Raw genomic sequence first — 26,383 nt, 5'->3', positions numbered from 1 at the left:
ACTGGGTACTCTTCCCCCCAAATTGAACAACCAGAAAATGCTCTGTGGTGGAGTATAGAACCAACAGCCTGCCGCAGCCACTGCTCAAACGCCCAGGCCAGGGCTCTGGCCCTCTGGCCCTTCAGGTGGCAGCATCATGGCCAGTGGAGCTGGTGGCATACAGGGAGGCGAGTCGGGAGGGGACGAAGGGGAAGCGATGGGAGATGGACCATGAACTTGGGCCTCTGCCCCCTCCTTTCCGTGACAGGTGTAATCTAAGCTTAACTCACCCCTCCCTGGAGGCCTGCACAGTCCTTGGCACCCCTACCCCAGCTTCCATCCACACATCCATTTTGGAGTTCAGAGAACCAGCCACATTTTTCTCTCACCCCAAAATGCCCCACAGACACCCCCCCCCAACCTGCAGTTTGCTCCGTGCTGCTTGTGTGACACTGTGGGCCCTACCTAGCGCTTCAACCAGATCACCTCACTGTTTGAGTTTTCTCCCCTCTCACCCCTCCTGTCCCTGCCCACCCATCCCTCACCCTCAAAACCCTACTTTTGAGTTTTGGTTTCTGCCTCTCTTCCTGCCTGGGGGAGAGGCTGTCTCCTGGTTGCTTTGATGGTTTTCAGTTGGTTTGATTTTTTTTTTTTGCCATGTGAATCGGGGTTTGAAGCGACCATCCCCTCCTGACCTGCCACCACCATCCCCCACCCCTGACACCCAACCCTCCTGACCCCACTCACCCACACTGGTTTCCCCTGCTGGGACCCTCCCGGCTACTCGGTGACCAGAAGCGCTGGGGACCAGAGCCAGCTGGAGCGTGCTGAGGACCAAGGCTGGTGTTGCCCCTTATAACCCGCCTGGACCCTCCTTTCAGGTCGGTAATTTGGGGCGGGGGCCCCGCGGGGCCTGTCCGTCCCATGGGCTCTGTGCCCACTTTATTTCCTAATGTGCACCTCAGGCCTGTAGCCAAGGGGAGGAGGAACAAAGTGGGGGGCGACCACCCAAAACGAGGGTGCAAAACACAGCATCGGCCGGCCGCCACCCCCTCTGGCTCGGAGGGTGAGGGGGTGAGAGACACCTCCTGCCTACGGCACCCTCCCTTGCAGACTCTGGCAAACCAACCCACTTCCTGAAGGACAGAGAAACCAAGGGGCCGAGAGGCCAGTGAGCAGCGCAGCTGCTTGACGTCCATGTCATAACGGGAGCTGCCCTTTCATTCCCCGTGGCTGGCCTTGTAGCTGATAGCCACCAGCCCTTTCACTCCCCGTGGCTGGCCGTTTGCCCTATAGCGATTGGCCATTTAACCTATAGAGGCTGGCCACGTCAGGGATGATGAGCGTTAACTGACTTGTGGTCCTAACCAGCATTTAATGGCCACAGTCACAGCCCTAGATAGACAGTTATTCAGGTCATCTGTGGCCTCTGTGTTCTGGAAGCTGAGGTCCCTCCCGCACAGCAGTGCCCTCAACATAAACTAAGGTTGGGTCAGAAATGGGCAAGACCTCTGGAACCAGACATCGGAGCCCTGTAAGCTCTCAACTCTGCCCCTTTGGGGTTCCACACATTTGCATAGGAACTGAGTGTGACAGCTATGGCTCAGGCAGGGCCCGTGGCTCAGTAGACTGGGTCCCTGGAAAGAACGCACACATTGCTGAGAAAGGGACATTCAGCTGTCCTTGCTGCTCATGTGCAAATGGCAGAGAGTGGGCAGAGATGGCGTTGAGGTTGGCAACTGTTCATTATCGTTGGCTTTGTCACCTCCGGCCCACTGTCTCCTCTGCAAACTGGGCTTGTGGGTCAGATGAGACGAACGTGCAGCCAAGGTCCGGCTCTGGACAGCTGTGAAGTAGCACATCCGAGCCTGCCATGCCAGTTGTCAGGAGACTGAGGCTGGGCCATTGCCAGCAGACAGCTGTTGATGGATTGATGAGCAGATAGATAATCGCTGTTGCGGCTGATAGACAGCAGCTGTGACTGACTAATAGGTAACCGATCAAATCTTTTGTCACTGGGGGTCTGGACAACAATGTTGGCAGTCACCTGCCTGTGCTGGGCAGAGACCGGGACTCTGTCCCCTCAGAACCCACTCCCTGTGGGTCACACGGGGGACTTAGACCGTGGGCAAAGGCCTCTCCTCTGAGTTCTAGTGCACTGTTCCCCGAATGAGGTTCAGGGGCATCTAGAGAGGCAGGTTCTGGTCTGGGTTGGTCTGCCCCGAGGAAGCCTTCTCTGGTGGCTCATGGCCCAGCAGACCCTGAGTACCGGGTGGCGAGGCCGGATGCTGTGTTCTGCTGGTGGGGAGGGCCCGGGCATCTCCCTGGGGCAGCCACAGCCCTTCTCTGTTCAGACCCCGATTTTCAACCATACCCATATTCCATGTTTCTCTTCTTGCTTTGAGTGTTGATTCCTTTCAGGGCGCTTTTGTTTGGTCTTTAGATTTGTTTTTGCTTTTTTATTTTTTTTTAAAATTTGTTGCCTCCCCTACCCCTCCTAGTTTTGGTTTGGACGTCAAATGCCGTTTTCTGTCCTGGATTAATTAGCCTCTCCACACTCATTCCCACTCATTCTGTTTCCATGACAACGCAGCCTCAGCATCTCCCACCCTGAGCCTCGCTGTGGATGCTGGCAGCAGGTGGCCAGCTGGACCCCGGTGCCGCCACCCCTGCTCCTCACCCTCCACCCAGCCCTGTTGGAACTGTGCCCCCCATCCCTGTCCCACCCCTCACCTCCAACCTGCATGCCCCATGTCTTTCCTACCCCTCCCCTCCATCCCATGTCCTCCATGACTCTGGACTTTTTGTGGGGCTACGTTTTCCGAAGGGCTGCAGCCTGCAGATGTTCACTCCCATCTTAGTGGCCCCTGTCCCCGCCTCCTTTGACTTCCACCTGGATTCTGAAAACAACTTGGGGTGTCTGCCTAAAGGCCCAGACTGGCAGGAATGGTACAGGCTGCCCCCCCACCCCAGGCAGAGCAGAGTAACCTTTAACAGCAGGTAGTGGTAAGTGCCCATTGAGGCTGTTCCCCGGACCCGTGTGGCAGAGGCATGGCGACGGCCTTCACGTGTCTTCCTAGGTTGGGGTTCAGCCTGTCAGAGAATCTTCACACACCTAAGGCCAAGCTCTCGCCCCTTGACTTCTTTGGGCTCTGGCTGGGTGTCACTATGAGCCTCACCCCAGGGAGGAGGCAACTCTTCGAAGCTCGGGTCCCCATGAGTGTCCCACGCCCACCTCAGTACCCACCCAGCTTCCGAAAACGGAGCCCTGGAAATGTCCTGCTGCCTTCCAAGCCCAAGAGGCCCCTGCAGAAGGTGGTATCCATCCCCACCCACTAAGGAACGCAGCAAACATGCCCCTGTCTCCAATGCTCCAGCTCATCGGCTCCTTATTGTTAAGAATTCTCAACTATGAGTCGTCATTAACTATCCTATTTATGGTTGTGCCAGGGCTGATGTGACAATTGCGTTGCATTGCGCCCCATCGGCTAGAGTACCATGCAGCACTGAAGTGGCTCCCTCCACTGTCCCATCTTCTCTCTCTCTCTCTCTCTCTCTCTCTCTCTCTCTCTCTCTCTCTCTCTGCTCTCCCCCACCATCCTAAGACCCACACTTCCCTTCCATCAGTCTCTCTCCCTACCCTGTGCCTCCCTCCCTCCCTCCCCCTCTCTCCCTCTCTCTCCCTCTCTCTCTCTCTTTCTCTCTCTTCTGCATGATGTTTGTGACTTTTGAGAGCTGCATCTCTTGATGGAAACGTGTCCAATCCGACAGAAGCTTCAAGCTCTAGGAGGGTTTCTAACACCCCAAAACCACAAAAATTTCATTAGCATTTTTCTCATCTTTCCCTTGGGGGATCGGATCGGGAGGCCATGGAGTTCCCTGGTCCTTCCACCTCCTTATGATCAGGTTCTGTCCTCATTTCCCAGGAGGGTGGCAAGCCTCATCCCCAATCTCAGCCCTTGCCACCAGAGCCCTCTGGCACCTTCTGTGGTAGTTGCCACTTCTTGGGCGGCCTTGCAGGGGGACTCCCCCTAAGCCACATTTCTCCACAAAGATGAGAAACTGCCGATAAATTTTTGTGTGTCCTTCCGTGCTGCGATCAGCAACCGCGCTGGTCGGGGAAACCCTGTTGCTATGAGATAACGCTTCGTGTCCCACTCCGGTAGATCTATATTGTTTGTGAAGTTCCTACCTTTGAAGTTTCCTTTGTGTTGGAATTTGTTTTTATAATTTGTTTGGTTTAATTTTTTGTTGTTGTTCTGTTTTCCTTTGGGGGAATGAATGACCTGGGGGGCTGTAATGGCCCTGTTTATATTTAAATGGCTTTCTACCCTTTTCCCCCCTTTTTTCTCTTTCCTCCTCTTCATCCTGCCCTTTGCTCATTCTCCTGCCCAAACCGCCGCCTGCCCTCCCCAGTCCGCCGTGTGGCCCCCCGCTTCTCCATCCTGCCCATGAGCCACGAGATTATGCCCGGTGGGAACGTGAATATCACTTGTGTGGCCGTGGGCTCACCCATGCCCTACGTGAAGTGGATGCAGGGGGCCGAAGACCTGACGCCCGAGGATGACATGCCCGTGGGTCGGAATGTTCTAGAACTCACTGATGTCAAGGACTCAGCCAACTACACGTGTGTGGCCATGTCCAGCCTTGGTGTGATTGAGGCTGTGGCTCAGATCACTGTGAAGTGTAAGTCAGGACTGTAGTGGGGGCAGGGTGGATGTGGCACCCGTGTTCGTAGGGCTGAGAAGCAGCAGCTGTACCTGGCTAAAGGGTGTGGGACAGGCGCTAGGGTGATCTCAGGACTTTGGAGCTGAAGCAGGAGGATCGGGTGCTCGAGGCTAGCCTGGGCTACACAGCAAGCAGGGTCAGGTCCAGGAACGGGGTTGGTTTGGTGGGAAGAGTTAAACAGACGATTCTGACCCTGGGATGAGGGCAGCCTGTGTCAGGACTAAAGATCCCCATGGCTTGAGTTCTCAGTGAGAATCCCAGGCCGGGCTGAGCCCCCGCTCTCCACTTACTTAGACGAAGTGTTTTGAGGTGGCCTCAGGCTCACTTCCATCTTGTCCCTGACAACATTGAGGCTGTATGGGAAAGCTGGATCCCAGCACTGGACAAGCATGTAGTGAGCCTCAGTCGCCACGGCCCATTGGCGTGCTGAAGGTTAAATATGTAACCACCAAGCCTGGTGGTGCGTGAGGTCTAATGGTTGGGTATAAAGCCCTGGCTAATGGCAAAACAGGTGGAGATGACAGAGGTCTAGATGTCATGTGACCCACATCGAGGAGGAGGAGGAGGGGCCACATCTGCCGGGGGCTTTAGTGTTGCAGGGGTGAGGAAGAGCAAGCATGGAGTGGGACTCAGGAAGCCCCCTGTGCAGAGAGATGGGCCAGGCGCACAGTCAGTTTCTAACAGGAGACAGTGCTCCTTTATAAACATCTTCTGCTTTTGCAGACTGGAGCAGGACAGGGCCTTACTGTGTAGCCCAGGCTGGCCTGGAATTGACATCCTCCTGCCTCAGCTTCTCAAGACCTGAGATGACAGGTGAGCTCTAACACACCTACAGCTGTTGGATGGGGCCTGTTATCCTCAGCTACATAGTGAGGTCGAGGCTAGCCTGGGCTACCTGAGGTCCTGTAATTTTGTTTTCTGAAGTAAATTCTTTTTAGCCTCCCGTTAACTTCTGCTGTGTTCCCTCCTGTCTGGCATGGCGATGTGACCGTCAGCCATTAGCAGTGAGAGTGCTCACCTGAGGTCGGTGGGTGCTTGCTGATGAAGCTGAGGTGGGGGGTGCACTCGAATCACTGTGCCTCCCTCCTGCAGCTCTCCCCAAAGCCCCTGGGACTCCTGTGGTGACGGAGAACACCGCCACCAGTATCACCGTCACATGGGACTCAGGCAACCCCGATCCAGTGTCCTACTACGTGATTGAGTATAAGTCCAAAAGCCAGGATGGGCCGTATCAGATCAAAGAGGACATCACCACCACACGCTATAGCATCGGGGGCCTGAGCCCCAATTCCGAGTATGAGATCTGGGTGTCAGCTGTTAACTCCATCGGCCAGGGTCCCCCCAGCGAGTCAGTGGTGACCCGCACAGGCGAGCAGGCACCGGCCAGTGCGCCCAGGAATGTGCAGGCACGCATGCTCAGCGCGACCACCATGATAGTGCAGTGGGAGGAGCCGGTGGAGCCCAATGGCCTGATCCGCGGCTACCGCGTCTACTACACCATGGAACCCGAACACCCAGTGGGCAACTGGCAAAAGCACAATGTGGATGACAGCCTGCTGACCACCGTGGGCAGCCTGCTGGAGGACGAGACCTACACCGTGCGCGTGCTGGCCTTCACCTCGGTGGGCGACGGGCCGCTGTCAGACCCCATCCAGGTCAAGACGCAGCAGGGAGGTGAGGTCTAGGGAGCGGGCCCCACACACTGCCATTGCAGCGTCCATTCCTAGACATAAGTGGTGCACACCCCGAACCCCACCGCTGGGGAGGGAGCAGAGGCAGGCAGATCTGTAGGAGTTTGAGGCCAGCCTGGGCTACCCAGCAAATGCCAGGCCAGCCTGGGCTACCCAGCAAATGCCAGGCCAGCCTGGGCTACATGGTGAGACACTGTCAGAATAAAAGAATTGATGAGAATAAAATGCCCAGCCCCAGGCAATTTCTATTTGTCTTTTCCTTGCAATAATTAGAAACGATGGCCCATCCTGAACCCTGCCCCTCCCTGCTGGGGAGTCAGGGAGCCCATGTGAGAGACTGACCTTCCCCTGCCTTGTCCCTCCCTCCTGTGTGCTTCTCCCTCAGTGCCTGGCCAGCCCATGAACCTACGGGCAGAGGCCAAGTCTGAGACTAGCATTGGGCTCTCGTGGAGCGCGCCGAGGCAGGAGAGTGTCATTAAGTATGAACTGCTCTTCCGTGAGGGCGACCGAGGCCGAGAGGTACCTGGGCTGGCTGGGCGGGAGACGACAGCTGGGTTGGGTGAGCCACGCTGGCCTCCATGACCTCTGGTCAGCGCCGGCTCCTCACTTCTCGTGGATCTCTGCCTCTCTCTGCTCCTCTGCCCCTGCGTCCCCTACCCACTCCCACCCATCTGTTCTCAGGTGGGGCGCACCTTCGACCCAACCACGGCGTTTGTGGTGGAGGACCTCAAGCCCAACACGGAGTATGCTTTCCGGCTGGCGGCGCGCTCGCCGCAGGGCCTGGGCGCCTTCACCGCGGTCGTGCGCCAGCGCACGCTGCAGGCCAGTACGTGTCTCTTGGCACCTTGTCCTTGGGGAGGGGGGAGCGCAGTGGCCACTGACCTGGCCTGAGCCCCTGGGCGGGGGTAGGGGTGCCTCCCGCCTGGCCTGCCTCAGCCTTGGCCGTGTCTGCCTGCCATGCCTCAGTTTCCCCACAGCAGGGTGGGTCTCCCCATGGGGAAGAGACCATCACAGAATGGCCACTCAGCCACTGGTTCCTTCTGACTTTTCCCAGACGTGGAACCAGTCTGTCCCCAGAAAGTCCCTACAGGGCCCCAAGACTGTCACCCGAGGATATAGCATGACAGCTCTATCAGGTCCCTCTCAGCTCTCACCCCAAAAGGGACATGGCTCTAGAAGCCTCATGATAGGTCCCCAGTGGCCCAGTTGCTCAGAGCCATATCAGTTTTGGGGGACCCTGATACAGGGTCCCTGGTCCCTAAAGCAGTTTGTTGTTCCTGCCTGGCCCGTTGTCATAGACGAGTCACCTGTGACTAGGTTGCTATCTCTGGGCCATAGGGTGGCCCTATTGTCCCCACTGCCGTTCCCCCTTCTCAGCTCTGCTGGCCTAGCCCCTGCCTCTAAGGCCTCTTGCATTTCCCCTGCTCCCTCAGCCATCAGACACAGTTCTAGAAGCATCTGCCTCGCGGTGCCCTCACTCCCCATGTGTGCACTTGGTCTTGGGTCCCTCGAGGGTGTTGTAGACTTGGGCCAGGGTTTCTCTAGGGGCAGGGGCTGTGGAGACCCGGTCCCCCTGCCAGCCTTTCCCCGCCCCCTCGCGGAGCCCCAGGTGGCTCTGAGGCGGTGATCAAGTGGAGGTCAGTGAGGGTGGCCTGTGGCCTGGGGCCACCGAGCGGCCGGTAGAGGTGGCCCACAGGTGAGTATCAGCCGGTCTCAAGCGACTCACAAACACAGCCCACCCTGTGTGTCACCCCTGCCTCCCTGGGCCACACACATGGCCCAGAGGAACCTCCAAATAACTCTGACTGGACACCACACACACTTGTCCAGCTTCTGACATATGTCCCCTCCTGAGATACCATGCAGGTTGGGCTGGATTGTGAAGGTCATGACCTCCGAGGTCACCCAGAAAGCATCTTCGGCCCAGCCATGTGCGTTCCAGGGCGGCCCAGGACAGGGAGTGGGGGAGCGGGCTCCCCACTTCTCACCCCGAGACCCAGGGCCAGGCGTGTCCCCAGGGCTGTGAGCTCATTAGGCCCTGTCAAGGGTAGGTGCAGGTCTGCCCGCTGGCCACTCCGGGTGTCCCCAGACCCCGCCGTCCCCCACCAGCCGGGAGCTGCAGAGTGGCTCTCCCGGCCATGGGCCAGCAAGAGCTCATAGCCTTGTAGCCGGCGCCGTTCCCTCTCGTAAGAAAGTCTGTTAAGTTAGCGCTTGAAGGAGTGGAAGGTAGGTAAAGACCAGGCGTCTCTGCGAGGCGTCTGTCTGTCTGTCTGTCTGTCTTTCTTTTATGATTTTTTTCCATCATCGCCACCATCACCCTCACTCTGGTTTTTATTATTTTGGTTTGGTTTGATCGCTTTATCTTCTTCCCATTCACAGTGGAAGAACCTTTCCAGTGCATCCCCTAGTGGCTTATTTTGTTTCCATCATCCCTGCCTGACTCACCCTCCCCCCCCCCGGGCATTTTGGATTGGGGTGACTGGTCAAGAAATGGGCCCCGCTCCATCCCATGGCTCCTGTTCAGTGTTCAGGAAGGGGAGTTGGAGGTCATTCCCAGGCCCACAGCAGCCACCATCTTTGAGGATGAAGCTGTGATTGATTCTAGGTCTCAACATGGTCAGGGGATACACACAGCAACTCTTGACTAGATGCCAGACTCAGGTATAGCAGGTGACCCTGCCAGTAGGGGCGGGTCCATGAGCCGTCTGTCTACTACTTGCATAGACTGAGGTCTATGGTCCCCAGCTCAAAGCCAGGCCACCATAACTGACAGCCGAGCCTAGGTCCATACTGTGCTATCTGAGTGGGCTCTGAGTCTGCACCTCTCTCCCTAAGACTGCGGGTCACTGCCTGCAGAATGAGATGTGCCCCTGGGCTTCCAGGAGGATTCAGAGCTGATGCATTACTATGCATCCCGGGTGGAATCTGACACCTGTAGGTATACAGCGATCCCAGCAGCTGGGTTTCCGTCTGTGGCCTGAGGCAGGGTTCAGAGGTGATGACCAAGTGACCATGAGTCTGGTATAGGAGCCTTCGCCATGCCCAGGAGACAAGGCCACAGAGAGCCAGTGTCAGCACAGTAGGTGCATGGTGTGTGTTATCAGTCATTCCCACAGGCTGCCCTCTGGCTCATACTAGCGCTGCAAGTGTTCCCCAGGGCCCTCGAGGCACACAGTGACCTTCCACTGTCCTGCCCAGTGCACAGTAGGTGCTCCTTCAGGGTTGTTTGAAGTTGAAATACAGATCAGGATATAATCATAAATGAGAGCCGTCAGCCATCAGAGACAAGCTGAATCTGATGCTGGACGCATCGTGGGTCCTGTACATGGGGTTCTGACAATTTGCAAGCCGCTTCATACACAGTAAGCACTCGCTCCCATTTGCTGTGAAGACATTGGCTTGAAGCCAGGTGGTGGTGGTGCACGCCTTTCATCCCAGCACTCGGAGGCAGAGGCAGGCAGATCTCTGTGAGTTCAAGGCCAGCCTGGTCTACAAGAGGTAGTTCCAGGACAGCCAGAGCTACAGAGAAACCCTGTCTCACCACACACAACACACAAAACAATAAATACACAAAAAACAAAAACAAAAAAAGAAGTTGGCTTGGTGTTTAACACACAACACACAGGTGCTCGTGTCTGGACGGTGCTGGTCTGGAAAGGAATTGTTCTGCTCAGGTTTGCTCAGCACAATTCCTGCCAGAGCCCTGGCACTGCACCGTTCTAGGGTCGGATCATGGCACCTGACACAAAGTCGCTGCTTCATGTGTGAAAGTTAGAACTCGAAGGGCTGGAGAGATGGCTCAGAGGTTAAGAGCATTGCCTGCTCTTCCAAAGGTCCTGAGTTCAATTCCCAGCAACCACATGGTGGCTCACAGCCATCTGTAATGGGGTCTGGCGCCCTCTTCTGGCCATCAGGCATACACACAGACAGAATATTGTATACATAATAAATAAATGTATAAAAAAAGAAAGTTAGAACTCGATTTAATAAAATCCCTACAACATGGACAGACACCCCATAAATGCTTAAGCTACAGCCCCTAAGAGCACTTGACACATGAGCACCCTTAGTGCTTCATGGGGTATAATAGACCATGTTTGGTGCATAGTAGGCACTTAATGATGGAGACAATTACTTCAGTGTCTGGCATACAGTGGCTGTTTAATACGCGGGAGCTGTTAGTCCAGTGCTCACACAGTAGGTATTTAACATGTGAGGATTGTTCTTGTTCTTCAGTAAAGACCCTGGTGTAATATCTGATACATAGTAGGGACTTAATGTGTGGTCACTGTTAGCCCAGTCAGTGCCTAGCATACATTAAGTGTTTAATGTATGGGTGCCTATTAGCCCAGTGCCTGGCATACAGTAAGTGTTTAATGTATGAGTGTTACCAGCCCAGTGCCTGGCACACTAAGTATTTATATATATACTTAGTTATATATTTATATATATATATTTATATATATATATATCTCCTATTAACTCCATGCCCTGTACAAAGTGGGTGTTTAATAAGTAGGAATTGGGCGGGCGGTGGTGGCGCACGCCTTTAATCCCAGCACTCGGGAGGCAGAGGCAGGCGGATCTCTGTGAGTTCGAGGCCAGCCTGGTCTACAAGAGCTAGTTCCAGGACAGGCTCTAAAAAAGCTGCAGAGAAACCCTGTCTCGAAAAAAAACAAAAAAAAAAAAAGTAGGAATTGTTAGGCTAGTATGTGCTTAAAGTAGGTGTTTAAAGTATGGAGACTTCTTTTCAGTAGAGCCCTTAGCACAGTACTAGTACACAGTAGGTGATTTACTGTTTGCAGTCTGACTTTCTGATTTAGCAGTAGCCTAATACCCATCACATGGGTAAGTGCTTACCACATGAGGAGTGCTAGCCTGGTGCCCTGGCACACAGTAGGTATTCAGTATTCAGAGACCTGGCCCCGTGCCCAGCACGCAATCAGTGCCCTCACAGGCTGTGCTCAGCGCCTCTGTTATTACTCCGTCAGACCCGTGAGGTGCTTGAGACACCCATCTTTGAGTAAGGCCCAACAGCGGTGTCTGGAGCTGGCTGTGGGGTGGCCTTAGGGCTCAAGTGTTCAGTAAATAGATGAACTCTAAGAGTATTTGAGCACTGTGTGCTTTAACCCCAGAATACTTCAGCACCATGCACGGCCTGCAGGAGATGTTCAGAGAATAAGTAAATCTGCTGTTGTCTTAAGACACCTTGATGTGATGCCTTGAACGTAGTAGGACCCTGATATCTGATTGCTAATCCCCTTGACAAACACCTAGCACGTAGTATGTACCTGTGTGTAGACTTCTGCCCTTGGCATGACGCCTAGCGTATAGTAGGTCTGGGGGCCATAGGTGATTTTTGCTCCCATTCTTTTAAGCCCTGTGGGGTGCCTGGCACCTAGTAGGTGTTCAGTTGCTGGAGCTTTGATTGCAGTCCTTGTCGTGGTGCCTGGCTAAGTGCATCCCTTAGTGTATTATAGGCCAGTATGTGCTTGGCCCATAGTAGGCTTGCAGGAGCTAGACTTCTGCCATTCTCTGAAGGATATGACAGTGTCCTAGCAACCTTGTGAAGCCTGACACATAGTAGGAGTCTGGGAAATGATTTCCCTGTTCTGTAAAGGAGCTGGCAGACAGTAGGTTCTATTCTGGTGTCGTTGTCGTAATGCCAGGCACAAAGAAGGTGCTCGATAATTGTTTTCTCTGTTCCATGAAGCCGGCATTACACTCATGACACATCATCGTCTCGAGCACATAGAGGAGCCCCTTCCCCACCACCCTTGTCTCTGCACAGCTAGCGCAGCGGTTCTTGGCCAGCCCTCCCGCCTGCCCGCCCATCTCACCTTTGTTTGACACCCGCTTCTTTTGGGTTCGATTTCTCTTTGGTTCGTTCTGTTTTGTTATCATCTTTTTATTTTCTCTTTCCCATCTTCTGTCCCTGCCCTCCCTGCCCATCCCACCTCCCCGCCCCCACGCTCTCCCCAATAGAACCGTCAGCCCCCCCTCAAGACGTTAAGTGCACCAGCTTGCGCTCCACGGCCATATTGGTAAGTTGGCGCCCGCCACCGCCAGAAACTCACAACGGGGCCCTGGTGGGCTACAGCGTCCGCTACCGACCGCTGGGCTCAGAGGACCCGGACCCCAAGGAGGTGAACAACATACCCCCGACCACCACTCAGATCCTTCTGGAAGCTTTGGAGAAATGGACGGAGTACCGTGTCACCGCAGTGGCTTACACAGAGGTGGGACCAGGGCCCGAGAGCTCGCCCGTGGTCGTCCGCACCGACGAAGACGGTAAGCACCGGCCCTGGCCGGACCCAGGGCTGGGGTCAGAGAGGGAGCCAGGAAGCCAGGAGCAAGCTGCATCTAGGGGGGCCTCGCCACAGGTAGCCTGAGCCTGAGGCACCCTCTTCCCTTGGTGCGCCTCTAAGGTGGCCTCCTTAACCTGAGTTTTAGACTCTTGGTGGCCATGCATCATCCTCCACCAACATATACCCATGTTGGCCTGTTCAAGAGTCCATGCAGCTTGAAGCGGGAAAGCCGTGTGACAGGCAGGCTAGTGACACGCTAGCGGAGCATCGTCGGACGTGGGACTTGTGAATAGCAGTCGGTGCCCAGTGCCGGGAGGGAGGCTTTGGGCCTGATGGCAAGCTGGAAAAAAAAAGGCTCCCAGCCTCGCAGACCAGGGGACGGTGCATTTGGACTGACCGCCCAGTCTGTCCCAGCTTTGTGATCACCTGGGATCACAGATTCCATTTTCCAGGCCTCAGTTTCCCCAACTGTAGACTGCAGAGATGTGTATCAGTTCTGAGGGGGACAAGCGCTAAGAATGGGGCCTGGGAGAGGTACCGCGGTTGGTCGTTGTATGGTACAGCAGCAGGTCCTGGGAACGTAGGGGTTGGAGGGGGCCACGCCCTCCCGGGCCAGCAACTCCCAGTACCCTGGCCCGGGGCGGGGCCTAGTGCCCCTGTAACAGCCCCGCCGCCCCCCTCCTGCCCGCCAGTGCCCAGCGCGCCCCCGCGGAAGGTGGAGGCGGAGGCGCTCAACGCCACGGCCATCCGAGTGCTGTGGCGCTCGCCCACGCCCGGCCGGCAGCACGGGCAGATCCGCGGCTACCAGGTCCACTATGTGCGCATGGAAGGCGCTGAGGCCCGCGGGCCACCGCGCATCAAGGACATCATGCTGGCAGATGCCCAGGTGGGCCACACGGCTGGGGTGGCAGGGGCGCCTGGGCACTGTTTCCTCTCTACTCCCCACTCTACTGCTGGCCCCACTCTCACGTCCCTCCTCTCTCCCCCGCCACCGCCTCCCGCTCAGTGGGAGATGGACGACACTGCCGAATACGTGAGTAGTCTCCCAGCCACCTGCCGTCTGCACTGTGCAATCTGCACGCACGTGGTCCCCAGGGCTCCTCCTGTGTCCCTCACGTGCCCTCCATAGTTTCTGACGGACCCAGGGTGGGGAAGGACAGCTGCCAGGCTACTACCTCAGAGCGGTGTGTAATTGGCACTGCCTGTCTCTGGGCTGCTCAGTCAGATTGACAGGAGACAAGGGCTCTGCATAAGGTCTAAAGTTGCCGCTCACCTGGCTGGGGCTTGCTGAGGTCTCTCCGGCTCCAGAGGATGCCCTCTGTCCTTCCTGCCTGTGTTCTGTCCCATCCCCCACTCCTGTGCTCCTGAGGACTCTGCAGCCAGGCATGCTGTGTGTGTGTGTGTGTGTGTGTGTGTGTGTGTGTGTGTATGCGTGCACTCCTGCTTACAAGAATACACACTGCATGTGTGCATAGGCATGTTAGTCACCACTATAGAGTTGACAGATCTTGTGCTTTGGGCTCAGGAGGGTTGGTGGCCAAGGCTGACCAAAGTTCCCAGGAAGGAGGCAACAGACCCAATGTGTTGGAACATCCACTGTCTGGGGTGCAGTGTGAAGGAACTGTATCCCAGCATGGTGTCACGTTGTCACCTGGATAGGAGAGGGGGCCAGGCACAGGGTGGTCCGGGAAGGATGAGGCGTTCCGCTGCGGGGTTTTGTATGACACAGGCCTCACTGCACAGCCTGCGCCAGCCCCCCACTCCAGTCCTGCACCTCCGCAGCTGTTGACTTTAAGTCTGCAGTTTGCATCTTAGCATGAGACGTCTGCAGTTCACAAGTGACTTTCAAAACTCCAGCTAGCGTAATTGCATTTCTCAAGTCGGTTAGGGCATCTCTAAGAGTTCAGTGGGCTCAGGGAGGCCAAGCCATGCCAAGGCCTGGGGCGCCCAGGACACCCTGTGACTGGAGCTGAGGGAGTGGGGGGTGGGGAGGACTTCATTGGCTTTACAGAAGTGGGGGCGCCCTGGAGATGGCTGCTCACGCACTCTGGTGGCTCTGAGGACCTGAGTGGCCCAGGATGTGTGTTGTTGACAGGGTGTGGCCGCTGCATGCTGTGATCTGTGCATGCGCTCACCAGTGTGTCTGACTGCGTCCCATCTTTGTCTTAGGGAGAGGGTGAGCAGCCTGCCCCATGGCTGACACCCCCTCCCATCCACACTCAACAGGAAATGGTGATCACGAACCTACAGCCTGAGACTGCTTACTCTATCACAGTAGCCGCGTACACCATGAAAGGTGATGGCGCTCGCAGCAAGCCGAAGGTGGTGGTGACCAAGGGAGCAGGTACAGGCCCAGAGCAGTCCCCGTGATTCTCAAGCCTGTATAAAGACATACCAGGCCAGTGGGACCACGAGAGGAAAGGCATGGGCTTTTCTCAGAGGTTCCAGGTTCCAGACACTGCTAACCGGTGTCTGTCTCTGTCCTCCTCCGGCCCTCTGCCTGGACACTACTTATTTGGCTGTCTGTCAGCAGCAGTGTGGCTTCCAGTGCTGAGAGGATGTTCAAGAGATGTCCTTGTGCCCCACCCTGGAATCCAAGCCTTTGCTTAAAAGGCCTTGCTAAAATGCATCTTTAAGAACTAGACCTTAAGGTCTGGGGGGGCATGGTCAGAGTGGAGCCCCATTTAGGATTCCCCAGTGGGGGGCTGGGGGCATGGTCAGGGTGGAGGGGCTGAGTGACAGGCTGAGGCACGCGCCTGGCTCTGGCTGCGGGGACAGTTGACCATCTATCTCTCCCCGCAGTGCTGGGCCGCCCCACCCTGTCGGTGCAGCAGACCCCCGAGGGCAGCCTGCTGGCGCGCTGGGAGCCCCCCGCGGATGTGGCTGAGGACCCTGTGCTCGGCTACCGCCTGCAGTTCGGGCGTGAAGACGCGGCACCAGCCACGCTGGAACTAGCGGCGTGGGAGCGGCGGTTCGCAGCGCCTGCACACAAGGGCGCCACCTACGTGTTTCGGCTGGCGGCGCGCGGACGCGCGGGGCTGGGAGAGGAGGCAGCGGCGGCGCTGAGCATCCCCGAGGACGCCCCGCGCGGCTTCCCGCAGATCCTGGGTGCCGCGGGCAACGCGTCCGCGGGCTCTGTGCTGCTGCGCTGGCTGCCGCCCGTGCCCGCCGAGCGCAACGGCGCCATCGTCAAGTACACGGTGTCCGTCCGGGAGGCTGGCGCCCCGGGGCCCGCGACCGAGACGGAGTTGACGGCGGCGGCCGAGCCGGGGGCGGAGACGGCGCTCACGTTGCAGGGGCTGCGGCCGGAGACGGCCTACGAGCTGCGCGTGCGAGCGCACACGCGCCGGGGTCCGGGCCCCTTCTCACCCCCGCTGCGCTACAGTCTCGCGCGGGACCCAGGTAGGCGCCGCCCCGGCCCCGGTCCGCCCCTCCCCACAGGTAAGTCTCGGCCTCCACGGACTCAGCCCAGGCGCCCGAGGCTCCGGTCGGCACAGGTGGGATGCGGCTCGGCGGCCACGCCCTGGAGGCCACACCCCTCCCGCTTCTCTCCGCAGCGGCGTCGTCTCTGCAGTAGCAGGCACTGGGGACAGGGCAGGCAGGGCCGGGCCAGGCAGGAAGGCCGAGGGGACAGCGCACCGCAGGGACGACAGGGGCCGCCCCCAAGGGCCCCTTGGCTCTGACTCAGAGCTTACTTGATCTCTCTTCTTTCTCTCCCCGCTTGCCGCCGCCGCCTGCAGTCTCCCCCAAGAACTTCAAGGTGAAAATGATCATGAAGACGTCAGTGCTGCTGAGCTGGGAGTTCCCCGACAACTACAACTCACCCACGCCCTATAAGGTACCAGTGAGAGCAGGGCGGGAGGCACCCAGGCTCTGGCTGGAATCAGCTGGCAAAGCCAACCGAGGTCGGGATTCTGTGACCCTCCATCTAAGATCAGGAATCACCTTTAAGTTTGAGATTGGGTTAAGGAAGAATCTGGAACCTGAGCAGGTTTGAGACTGAAGAGGATCAGTGTTGGGCCTCTGCCTGGGATCGAGGCTCAGTCGGTGATAGGGCTCACCTAGGGTTGAAGCTCAGTCCAGAAGCTCAGCTGGGAGTTCTGCCTGCAGCCAGGATTTCTTGTGGGGTTGAGGCCCAGCCAGGGTTGGGGCTTAGCGTCAGGGATGGCCTGGACCTCAGACTGGCTTCAGGGCTTAATGGAAGTTGCAGTTTAGCCATGGATCAAGGCTTAGTTGGATGTGAAGTTCAGTGTGACCAGAGCTCAGTCAGGCTTTGGGAGGGTGTCGGCACTCTGCCTGGGTTCTCGGGACAGCCAGCCTGAGCTCATGGTGAGCATTCTGAGGTTGTGGCTCCACTGGGGTCAACAGGCTGTGAGCTGCCCCGCTGAGCCAGCCCCGCCCACGGGGGCCCCGCCCACAGATTCAGTACAACGGGCTCACACTGGACGTGGATGGCCGCACCACCAAGAAGCTGATCACTCACCTCAAGCCACACACCTTCTATAACTTCGTGCTCACCAACCGTGGCAGCAGCTTGGGTGGCCTGCAGCAAACCGTCACCGCCAGGACCGCCTTCAACATGCTCAGTGGCAAACCTAGTGTCGCCCCGAAGCCCGACAATGACGGCTTCATTGTGGTCTACCTGCCTGACGGCCAGAGCCCTGTGACCGTGCAGTACGCCTCCCTTCCCTGCATGACCCAGTCCTTTGCCATCCCCACACAGGCTCTGCCTTGGTTTTCTCCCTTACCGAAATGACAAGGGTCAGTGAGCCTGCCCCGTGGCACTGTCCCCACAGAGCCTGACCCTCACTGGGCAATCTTAGCGCCTCTGTGAGGATTTGATTCTGTTCTTCCAGGCTGATGGGGACCTGACTAGGAGCCCCCAGCGAGGAACTAGAAGTGTTCCTGGGAGCAGGGGAAAGGGATTTAAGAGCATGTGGGCACTGAAAGTTGGACTTTGAGGGGTACACAGGAGTTTGAGAACTAGAACACCATGAAGTTAGCAGAAGGCATGTGGCCCCAAACCGTGATGTGGAGTCGTGGGTGCTACATGGGCAAGGGACACATACCACCAAACTTCCTCCACAGGAACTACTTCATTGTGATGGTCCCGTTGCGCAAGACTCGTGGCGGCCAGTTCCCGATCCTGATGGGTAGTCCTGAGGACATGGATTTGGAAGAGGTGAGGCCAGTGCTCCCCTCTCCCAGGCCTGCTCACAACCAGGCTGTGGCCCACGTTGACCCCAGGAGCACTGAGCCTCCACGCCACTGTCTCCGCAGCTCATCCAGGACATCTCCCGGCTGCAGAGGCGCAGCCTGCGCCACTCACGCCAGCTGGAAGTGCCCCGGCCCTACATTGCCGCCCGTTTCTCCATCCTGCCAGCTGTCTTCCATCCAGGGAACCAGAAGCAATATGGCGGTTTTGACAACCGCGGCTTGGAGCCAGGCCACCGCTATGTCCTCTTTGTGCTTGCGGTGTTGCAGAAGAATGAGCCTGTAAGTCCTCCATGGTGCCTGCCCACACCCCAGTTAAGCCTGGCCACCAACCTGGAAGTAGGTGTGGGAATGGGGGCACAGAGGACTTTGGCTTGCCCCAGTCACCCCACTAAGCTGATGGACAAGGGGACCTCTTAGTGAGATTGACCTAAATTGATCCCTGAAGCCAAGCATAGACCTCATCAGCTCCCAATTGGCCAGTCCTGGAAAGAGGGAGGAACTTTAGAGAGAAGAACCCTGGGAGCAGGGGCTTTGAAGGATGAGTAGGAGCACTTCAGAAAAGGTATCCCATCATCCCCATCACTCATGGGCTCCAGAGAAGCAGAGGGAGTCGGGGAGGGAAAGGTGGCAGACCAGTGTGTGGCCAGCCCTGATGGTGGCCCCCCCTGCCGCTCCCTGCAGACGTTCGCAGCCAGTCCCTTCTCAGACCCGTTCCAGCTGGACAACCCCGACCCCCAGCCCATCGTGGACGGTGAGGAGGGCCTCATCTGGGTGATCGGGCCCGTGCTGGCCGTTGTCTTCATCATCTGCATCGTGATCGCCATCCTGCTGTACAAGAAGTGAGCCCTGTGGCTGGCAGGAGGCGGGGTGGGGGCCTCGCAGGCAGCGTGAGGGGCAGGACCACTACATGTCCCACAGGTGAGGGCCCACCACACCTTCCCTAGAGAGCCGTGGTGAGCCTCACTTGCTGGAGACTGAGGGTAAGCAGGGTCGCGAAGCCACTGTAGTCACAGCAGGGCATGCTCTCACGTGGTCTTCTCTTCTCTTCTTTCGCCTCATCCGGCCTGCGGACAGCAAACCTGACAGGTGAGGACCAGTCTGAGGCAGGTGGGCGACCGTGGGAGGAGCTGGGCTCAGTCCTGATTGGGGCCCCAGATGGAATTGGCCTTCATCTGGGACTGAGGCTCTGCCGGCGTCTGGGGCTTTGCTAGACCAAGGTTAAGGCTCAGTGTGGGATCAATTAGTGTTGAGTGTAGTGGTCCCTTCCCCCGGGTCTCACACCCCTGAGGGGCACCCTCCGCTGGGCGTGTGCTGACCCCGGGCTGTCTGTCCCACTCACTCCGTGAAGTAAACGCAAGGACTCTGAGCCCCGCACCAAATGCCTGCTGAACAACGCTGACCTCACCCCGCATCACCCCAAGGACCCTGTGGAAATGCGGCGAATCAACTTCCAGACACCAGGTGTGTGCTGGCTCTGGGGCCGGGGGCGGCTGGGTGGGGCTGCTGTGCCGGGGCCTCCTGCACCCCGGGCTCTCATCACCAAGCGAAGTCAATTACCAGTTACGTGGCGGCCTAAAAAGTCAGAAGAAAACAGTGGATTGGACAGGAAAGGTGCAGTTTTGTGCCCTCGCCCTCGGGTAGGGTTTCAAGGGTCATCCTGGCCATTTCCCACACAGGCCTTTGGAGGTGTCCTCACACCTGCCAAGCCCTAAGCTTCCTTCTGTGGCCTCAGACTTCCGCAGGCCCCATGGTCAGATGCTTCTCACCAAGTGGGGAGCCTCATGTTTGACTGACTGCCCCTGCCCTGCAGTGCACTCAGGGACTTCTGAGGCGCCTTTGCTGTGCACGCGCACTCATACACACACACTCTCTCTCTTTCTTGCTCACCCCCATCACGAGCTCCAGCCAGCAAGGGTTTTGAGTTTGAGTCTAACTGACATCTGCTGTGTTCTTCCAAGTGCCCAGTCTCACATCACCCTAAGAACCAGTTCTGAGCTAGCTCATAGCAGACATTCGGACTCTAGTGAGAATCCCCGAAAGCTCCTGACAGGACCCATATGTAGCTCCCTTACCCCTTGTCAGGTCAGTGTGAGGAAGGGGGACACAACCACTCAGGGCCCCCACCAGGTCAGTGTGAGGAAGTGATACACAACCACTCAGGATCAAAACTGAAGAAGAGCTCTCCTGGCCGGCACTGGCAGAGCCTGGACTGCAGACTGGAGTCCAGTGCATCTCCACACCAGAGCACCAGACCCATCCTCCTTCAGGACACGGGAAACCAGGGACAGCCCAGCACATGCACATAACACAGTGCACTTGTTTGGAGGACTGCTTGGCCCCTCTGGTCTTAGGGAGGGCAGCACCCAGGCACCATGTTTCTGAGCCACACCAGCTGCCTTTGCTTCTCTGTCTCTGCCCCAAGACATTGGGACCTTGGAGCCCTGGGCAGTGTGGGGACCAGGACATTATGCTCCAGCTGTGCCAACCGACCCTCAACCGTCCATCTCCCGACAGGCATGCTCAGCCACCCGCCCATCCCCATCGCAGACATGGCTGAGCACATGGAGAGACTTAAAGCCAACGACAGCCTGAAGCTCTCGCAGGAGTACGAGGTGAGCTGGGGTCATAGCAGGGCCTCCCTGACCTCTGCCCCAGCACCCCAGCCCTGCCGGTACTGAGCCTACCCTCTGCCTGCAGTCCATCGACCCCGGGCAGCAGTTCACCTGGGAACATTCAAACCTGGAGGCCAACAAGCCAAAGAACCGCTACGCCAACGTCATCGCCTATGACCACTCCCGCGTCATCCTGCAGCCCCTTGAAGGTGGGGGAGGGGGCTGCACATGTCTGTGTCAGCCTCTGTGCGATCTGGGTTGTCACGTTGTGGGAGAGGGTGCCATAGTGACAGGCATGTGGCAAACAGGAGAAACCGACTGCCACAGTGGGTCCAGCAGAGAAAGATCAAGTCCCATGTGGCTGCCGGGCCAGCACCTCAGCCACAGAGGGCCATCCCCACAGTGGCTCAGAGTGCATTGGGTCAGAGGGTGAGTTGAGCAGCCCCCACAAAGCTGTCCCTGGCACCCTGCCCGGCTGCAGGCATCATGGGTAGTGATTACATCAACGCCAACTATGTGGATGGCTACCGTCGGCAGAACGCGTACATCGCCACACAGGGGCCCCTGCCCGAGACCTTTGGGGACTTCTGGCGGATGGTGTGGGAGCAGCGGTCGGCCACTGTGGTCATGATGACGCGGCTGGAGGAGAAGTCACGGGTGAGGACCACGGGCAGCACCTGCCCACAGCACCCAGGGCACTGGCCGCTGCCCTTCCTCACCCACCTCCCCTCATCCTGACACAGATCAAATGTGACCAGTACTGGCCTAACCGAGGCACAGAGACATACGGCTTCATCCAGGTCACCCTGCTGGACACCATGGAGCTGGCCACCTTCTGCGTCAGGACCTTTTCCCTACACAAGGTGCGGCCTGGGTAGGAGAGGCATCACACAGAAAGAAGAGTGTGTCCCAGGCTGACATCACTCCGCCGCCATGGCAGGACAAGGCCAAGACTGACTTGGCAGTGTGGTGTGCCCTGCCTGCCTCTGAGCTGATTGGGTTCTGCCACCCACGAGTCCTGTCCTGACGGGGAAGGACACAGTCATCTCTCTGTCCATGCAATCTTATATGATGGCCGCCCTTGGTGTGTAGCTGAGTCCACTCAGTCCAGTTGTTGCATCAGGGCTGTGTACTGCGTGTTTGCTGTGGGGAAGGTGGCTGTGTGGCAGGCAGGAGCACCGTGAGCCCCCAGGGCCGCCCGTCTCCAGCGTCCTTCCCCTGTATAATGGGTGTGACTGCAGAGCACGGGAAGGGACGACCATTGTGTCATGGGAGGGCTGCAGGTCTGGGCATCCCCGCATTGGAAACATGGAGGGTGGGCAGGATCGGGCAGGGCTGAGCTGCAGAGGGGACACAGATTGCTTTGACTCTGAGGGAAGGGAAGGGAGATTTGGAAGGGCTGTGCTCAGGGAGCTGCAGGCCCTGGGAGCAGGATGTGGGACTACTGGAGTCAGCACGGGGTTAGTGCATTTTGGGGTGAGGGAAGGGAATTGGGGGGAGCTGAGTGACCCCAGGCTGTGGTCAGTGTGGTGTGGGCACAGTGGGTGATGCCCTGTAAAAGCCCTAAACGAGGGGGGTGTGGACGGAGGTGTTCTGGGTGCAATCGGCCCGCAGTGACAGATTGCCTTCCCTCTGTTCCCAGAATGGCTCAAGTGAGAAGCGTGAGGTGCGCCATTTCCAATTCACAGCATGGCCGGACCACGGGGTGCCCGAGTACCCCACTCCCTTCCTGGCATTCCTGCGCAGAGTCAAGACCTGCAACCCACCTGACGCAGGCCCCATTGTGGTCCACTGCAGGTGTGCACAGTGCAGTCCCGGCTTGTTCCCTGCCCGGCCGGTCCTGTCCTGCCCTGTGTCCTGACCGTGGCGTCTGTCCCCACAGTGCGGGCGTGGGCCGCACAGGCTGCTTCATCGTCATCGACGCCATGCTGGAGCGCATCAAGACTGAGAAGACGGTGGATGTGTATGGGCACGTGACACTCATGCGGTCGCAGCGGAACTACATGGTGCAGACTGAGGATCAGTACAGCTTCATCCACGAAGCTCTGCTGGAGGCCGTGGGCTGCGGCAACACCGAGGTCCCTGCGCGCAGTCTCTACACCTACATCCAGAAGCTGGCCCAGGTGGAACCTGGCGAGCACGTCACGGGCATGGAGCTGGAGTTCAAGGTCTGTCACCCTGTGCTTGGGCCCCAGGACCCACGGGTGGGCCTCCGCATTCACCTAATACATACAATCAATAAGGTAGGGTCCCCCCTGCGGCCCCCTCACTGTTGTCCTGACTGCCCCGCCTCTCGTCCCCACAGAGGCTTGCCAGCTCCAAGGCACACACTTCGCGCTTTGTCACCGCCAGCCTGCCTTGCAACAAGTTTAAGAACCGCCTGGTGAACATCCTGCCGTACGAGAGCTCCCGCGTGTGCCTGCAGCCCATCCGCGGCGTTGAGGGCTCCGACTACATCAATGCCAGCTTCATTGATGGCTACAGGTGCGCTGGGGCCTCCAGGGGCCGCCTCGCCCCCGCCCTCGCCTCCATTACCGCCCCCGTCCTCAGTCTGAGCTGCCTGGCTTTGATTTTCGGTTTTTTTGGTTGTGTGCTGCGTCTTTTCCTAGGAACGTTCTTTAGTGAGCCAGGGCATCTGAAACTCCCCAAGTAGGTTCTATGGGCTGCCTTAGTCACTGTCCTGTTGCTGTGATGGACGCCAGGGCAGTTTAAAGAAGAAAGTTTATTTGGGGCTCAGGGTCCCGGGGGTCAGTCTGTCGTGGCAGCAAGCAGACAGGCAGGATGCTGGAATAGCCAAGAGCTCACATCTTAACTGCAAACAAGAGGCAGAGAGCCCTGGGCCCCTGAACCCTCAGAACCCACCTCCATGGCACGTGCTGTTTCCCAGCAGTGCACCTGTTAGGGACCTGAGCCTGTGGGGCTGGTTTTGCTCAGACACCACACTGAGCAGTGACCACCAGGATGGTTTGTCGCCCCCGTGTCCCAGAACCGAGGATTGAACTCAGGTCCCCACACCTGGCCGGTCATTGCAGGGGTTGGAGCCCCGAGCCCCCGTGACACTGAGCTGAAGTCTGACCTGGAGCTGAGATGTTCCCGTGGCTGGAGCTCCGGCTGCTTACCAGATGGCCCTGGTCTGGCAGCCATGGCTCCACAGAGTCTGTAGTAGTTCCGAGAGGTGGCGCCCTGGCTGGGGTGAGGGGATGCTGTTGGCACAGCTGAGTGTGTCTGATGGCTTTGGAGACTGGACAGAGGACATGTGTCTCGCAGTGTGCCTCCCCTGGAGGCTGACCCCACGCTTGCCGCCCCCGCCCCAGGCAGCAGAAAGCCTACATTGCGACGCAGGGGCCGCTGGCAGAGACCACGGAGGACTTCTGGCGCGCGCTGTGGGAGAACAACTCCACCATTGTTGTAATGCTCACCAAGCTCCGGGAGATGGGCCGGGTGAGTGTGCCTGGGGCCCCCGGGGAGGTCCCTGCAGGACCATGCCTCTGACCCTGCCCTTGGCCCCACAGGAGAAATGCCACCAGTACTGGCCCGCCGAGCGCTCTGCCCGCTACCAGTACTTCGTGGTGGACCCAATGGCAGAGTACAACATGCCGCAGTATATTCTCCGCGAGTTCAAGGTCACGGATGCCCGGGTGAGTGGGGCACAGCTGAGGCTGGGGCAGGATTCAGGAGGAGTCTTCACCAGGGTGGGAGCAGCTTGGCACTGCTAGGAGCTATTTTGGATTTTAGCGATCACTGTCAGCTTTGGGGGTTGTGCTGTGATCGGCTGTGTGGGCAGCCGGCATTCACAGAAGGTGGCATTGTGGACGTTAGATAGCGAAGGCTCTCGTGGCAATGATCACATTGTCTCTGTAGAAGACACTGTTGGATGCAGAAGGGGTTTGTGACTGGCTTTCCCTCCCAGGATGGCCAGTCCCGGACCGTTCGACAGTTCCAGTTCACGGACTGGCCAGAGCAGGGCGCGCCCAAGTCAGGCGAAGGCTTCATCGACTTCATCGGCCAAGTGCATAAGACCAAGGAGCAGTTTGGCCAGGACGGGCCCATCTCGGTGCACTGCAGGTGAGTGCACAGAGGAGCTCAGGTGAGGGGGTCTCGGCAGCCAGCGCCCATGTGACCCCCATCCGCTTCCACTGCAGCGCTGGAGTGGGCAGGACAGGCGTGTTCATCACCCTGAGTATCGTGCTGGAGCGGATGCGGTATGAGGGTGTGGTGGACATTTTCCAGACAGTGAAGGTGCTTCGGACCCAGAGGCCCGCCATGGTGCAGACGGAGGTACGAGGCCGTGCCTGAGACGTCCCTGCATGCCGAGCTTCCTTCCCTCTGCTCCCCTCAGGCCTGCTCCACAGCCCTGCAGACTTGGGGTTGGTCAGGTGTCTGCCTCTGGGTCACAGATCTTGAATCTAGTGATATTTGTGTGCAATTGGGGAAACTGAGGCCTATACCAGGCTTTTTATGGGGGGGGGGTCACCAGCCAGCTTCCAAATCTTGACACAGAGATTTAATATTAGTCATGAATGCTAGGCCTTATTTTCATTTCTTGCTCTTACAGCTTAACCTGTTTCTCTGCATCTTTGTTTCCACCCTGCTTCTCAGTCCTGCTGGCTGCTGGTTAACCACCTGGCTTCTGGCCCTGGGCGTGTCCCTCTCTTTCTCCTTCCTTCTCTTTCTCTTTCTTCTCCCCTCCCCGCCAGCCCAGTCCCGCCTATCCCTCTCCCGCCCAGCTATTGGCCATTCAGCTTTTTATCAGACCAATCAGGTGCCTTAGGTCAACAAGGTGCAACACATGCAACATGTGTTTGCATAATTAAAGTCAGCAGGAACACGTGTGACACGCCTTGACACACTTAAAGGCAGCGGGAACGCATGTGACTGCCTTCTTCACATGAGTAACACCACAGCCCTGGGAAGGACCCTGCTGCTGCTCGGGAAACCCTGTGTCTCTGGAGCAGGTGCCTCAGTTTCTCCTCTGCCCCGCAGGACGAGTACCAGTTCTGCTTCCAGGCGGCGCTGGAATACCTGGGCAGCTTTGACCATTATGCAACATAAGCCATGGGCCCTGCCCGACGCCAGACCCTGCGCAATGTGCCCAGAAGTGACCCAGGCCCCGCAGGGCACGAGGAGGCCCGGTGTAGGGGGGCCCAGCCGCTGCCTTCCGAACTCGAACTCGGCACAAACGAGGTTCCAGGGCGGGGGGGGGGGTGGGGGAGAGAGCGAAGAGGGCGCGGCTGCTGCTTCCCACTGCAGGCAGGCCGAGCTCTGCCCCGTGCCCCCTGCCTGCCTGGCGGGGATTTTTCTTTCTTCTTCTTTTTTTTAATAGTGTATATTTTTTTCCTCATTTTTTTTTTAAAAGAAGAAACAAAATCGTGCTGGTCAAAACTTTGAAAAACAAACAAGATCGCCATGTGTGCCTCCATGGGAGGCCTATTTTTTCAGTCAGCTTGTTGTGTGGCAGTTACCTGCGAGCGTGGAACTGAGCCCGCGACGTGTCCCTCGTCCCCGTGTGAGTGGCACACTCTTAGTTCTTGTTTTCCCTCTTTATTTTTTTTAAATCAATCTTCAGACATATCAAATATGGAGGATGAAGCTGGGGGCACTCGGGCCACCGAGGACACTGGTCTAGCCCCTGCCGCCAGAAGCATCCTCGTCTACTTGTGGGCTCCGTGCCCTGCATGGAGGACCTGGTCCCCAGGACTGCAGGACGCTTGGGGGCATTCGACCCCCTGGAGCAACTGCAGAGCGGGGTCAGCTCTGTCCACTCCGGTTTTTTGGGCAGAAGCAGTGGGCGCCGCCCCTGTATGTAGATAAACCGACTTTGTATTAAAGGAAGATTCGTCCGACCTCA

At 57.8% G+C, this 26,383-nt stretch overlaps 1 protein-coding gene across 6 annotated transcripts in view; it reads left to right on the top strand.

The window, feature by feature from the left end:
• Nucleotides 1–26,383, top strand: part of Ptprs (protein tyrosine phosphatase receptor type S) — a 59,793-nt gene extending 33,410 nt beyond the window's left edge. For 3 of the 6 annotated variants that reach the window (XM_038321828.1, XM_038321811.1, XM_038321820.1), the window contains 27 exons: nt 4,396–4,665; nt 5,800–6,381; nt 6,784–6,917; nt 7,080–7,224; nt 12,384–12,689; nt 13,399–13,592; nt 14,933–15,050; nt 15,509–16,108; nt 16,447–16,544; nt 17,127–17,380; nt 17,795–17,888; nt 17,987–18,202; nt 18,605–18,762; nt 18,998–19,009; nt 19,272–19,384; nt 20,438–20,535; nt 20,621–20,744; nt 21,017–21,192; nt 21,279–21,398; nt 22,178–22,332; nt 22,418–22,703; nt 22,841–23,019; nt 23,850–23,976; nt 24,048–24,173; nt 24,446–24,600; nt 24,678–24,813; nt 25,519–26,383. In XM_038321828.1, the coding sequence (XP_038177756.1) occupies nt 4,396–4,665; nt 5,800–6,381; nt 6,784–6,917; nt 7,080–7,224; nt 12,384–12,689; nt 13,399–13,592; nt 14,933–15,050; nt 15,509–16,108; nt 16,447–16,544; nt 17,127–17,380; nt 17,795–17,888; nt 17,987–18,202; nt 18,605–18,762; nt 18,998–19,009; nt 19,272–19,384; nt 20,438–20,535; nt 20,621–20,744; nt 21,017–21,192; nt 21,279–21,398; nt 22,178–22,332; nt 22,418–22,703; nt 22,841–23,019; nt 23,850–23,976; nt 24,048–24,173; nt 24,446–24,600; nt 24,678–24,813; nt 25,519–25,587 (5,045 nt within the window). In that variant the 3' untranslated portion in view covers nt 25,588–26,383. The remainder of the gene's footprint in view (nt 1–4,395; nt 4,666–5,799; nt 6,382–6,783; nt 6,918–7,079; nt 7,225–12,383; nt 12,690–13,398; nt 13,593–14,932; nt 15,051–15,508; nt 16,109–16,446; nt 16,545–17,126; nt 17,381–17,794; nt 17,889–17,986; nt 18,203–18,604; nt 18,763–18,997; nt 19,010–19,271; nt 19,385–20,437; nt 20,536–20,620; nt 20,745–21,016; nt 21,193–21,278; nt 21,399–22,177; nt 22,333–22,417; nt 22,704–22,840; nt 23,020–23,849; nt 23,977–24,047; nt 24,174–24,445; nt 24,601–24,677; nt 24,814–25,518) is intronic. The other 3 variants (XM_038321853.1, XM_038321846.1, XM_038321838.1) reach the window with 2 other exon arrangements.

This window comes from Arvicola amphibius, chromosome 1 (assembly GCF_903992535.2).
Source record: "Arvicola amphibius chromosome 1, mArvAmp1.2, whole genome shotgun sequence".
Classification (NCBI taxonomy): Eukaryota; Metazoa; Chordata; class Mammalia; order Rodentia; family Cricetidae; genus Arvicola; species Arvicola amphibius.
This window is presented reverse-complemented; position numbering and strand designations above follow the sequence as displayed.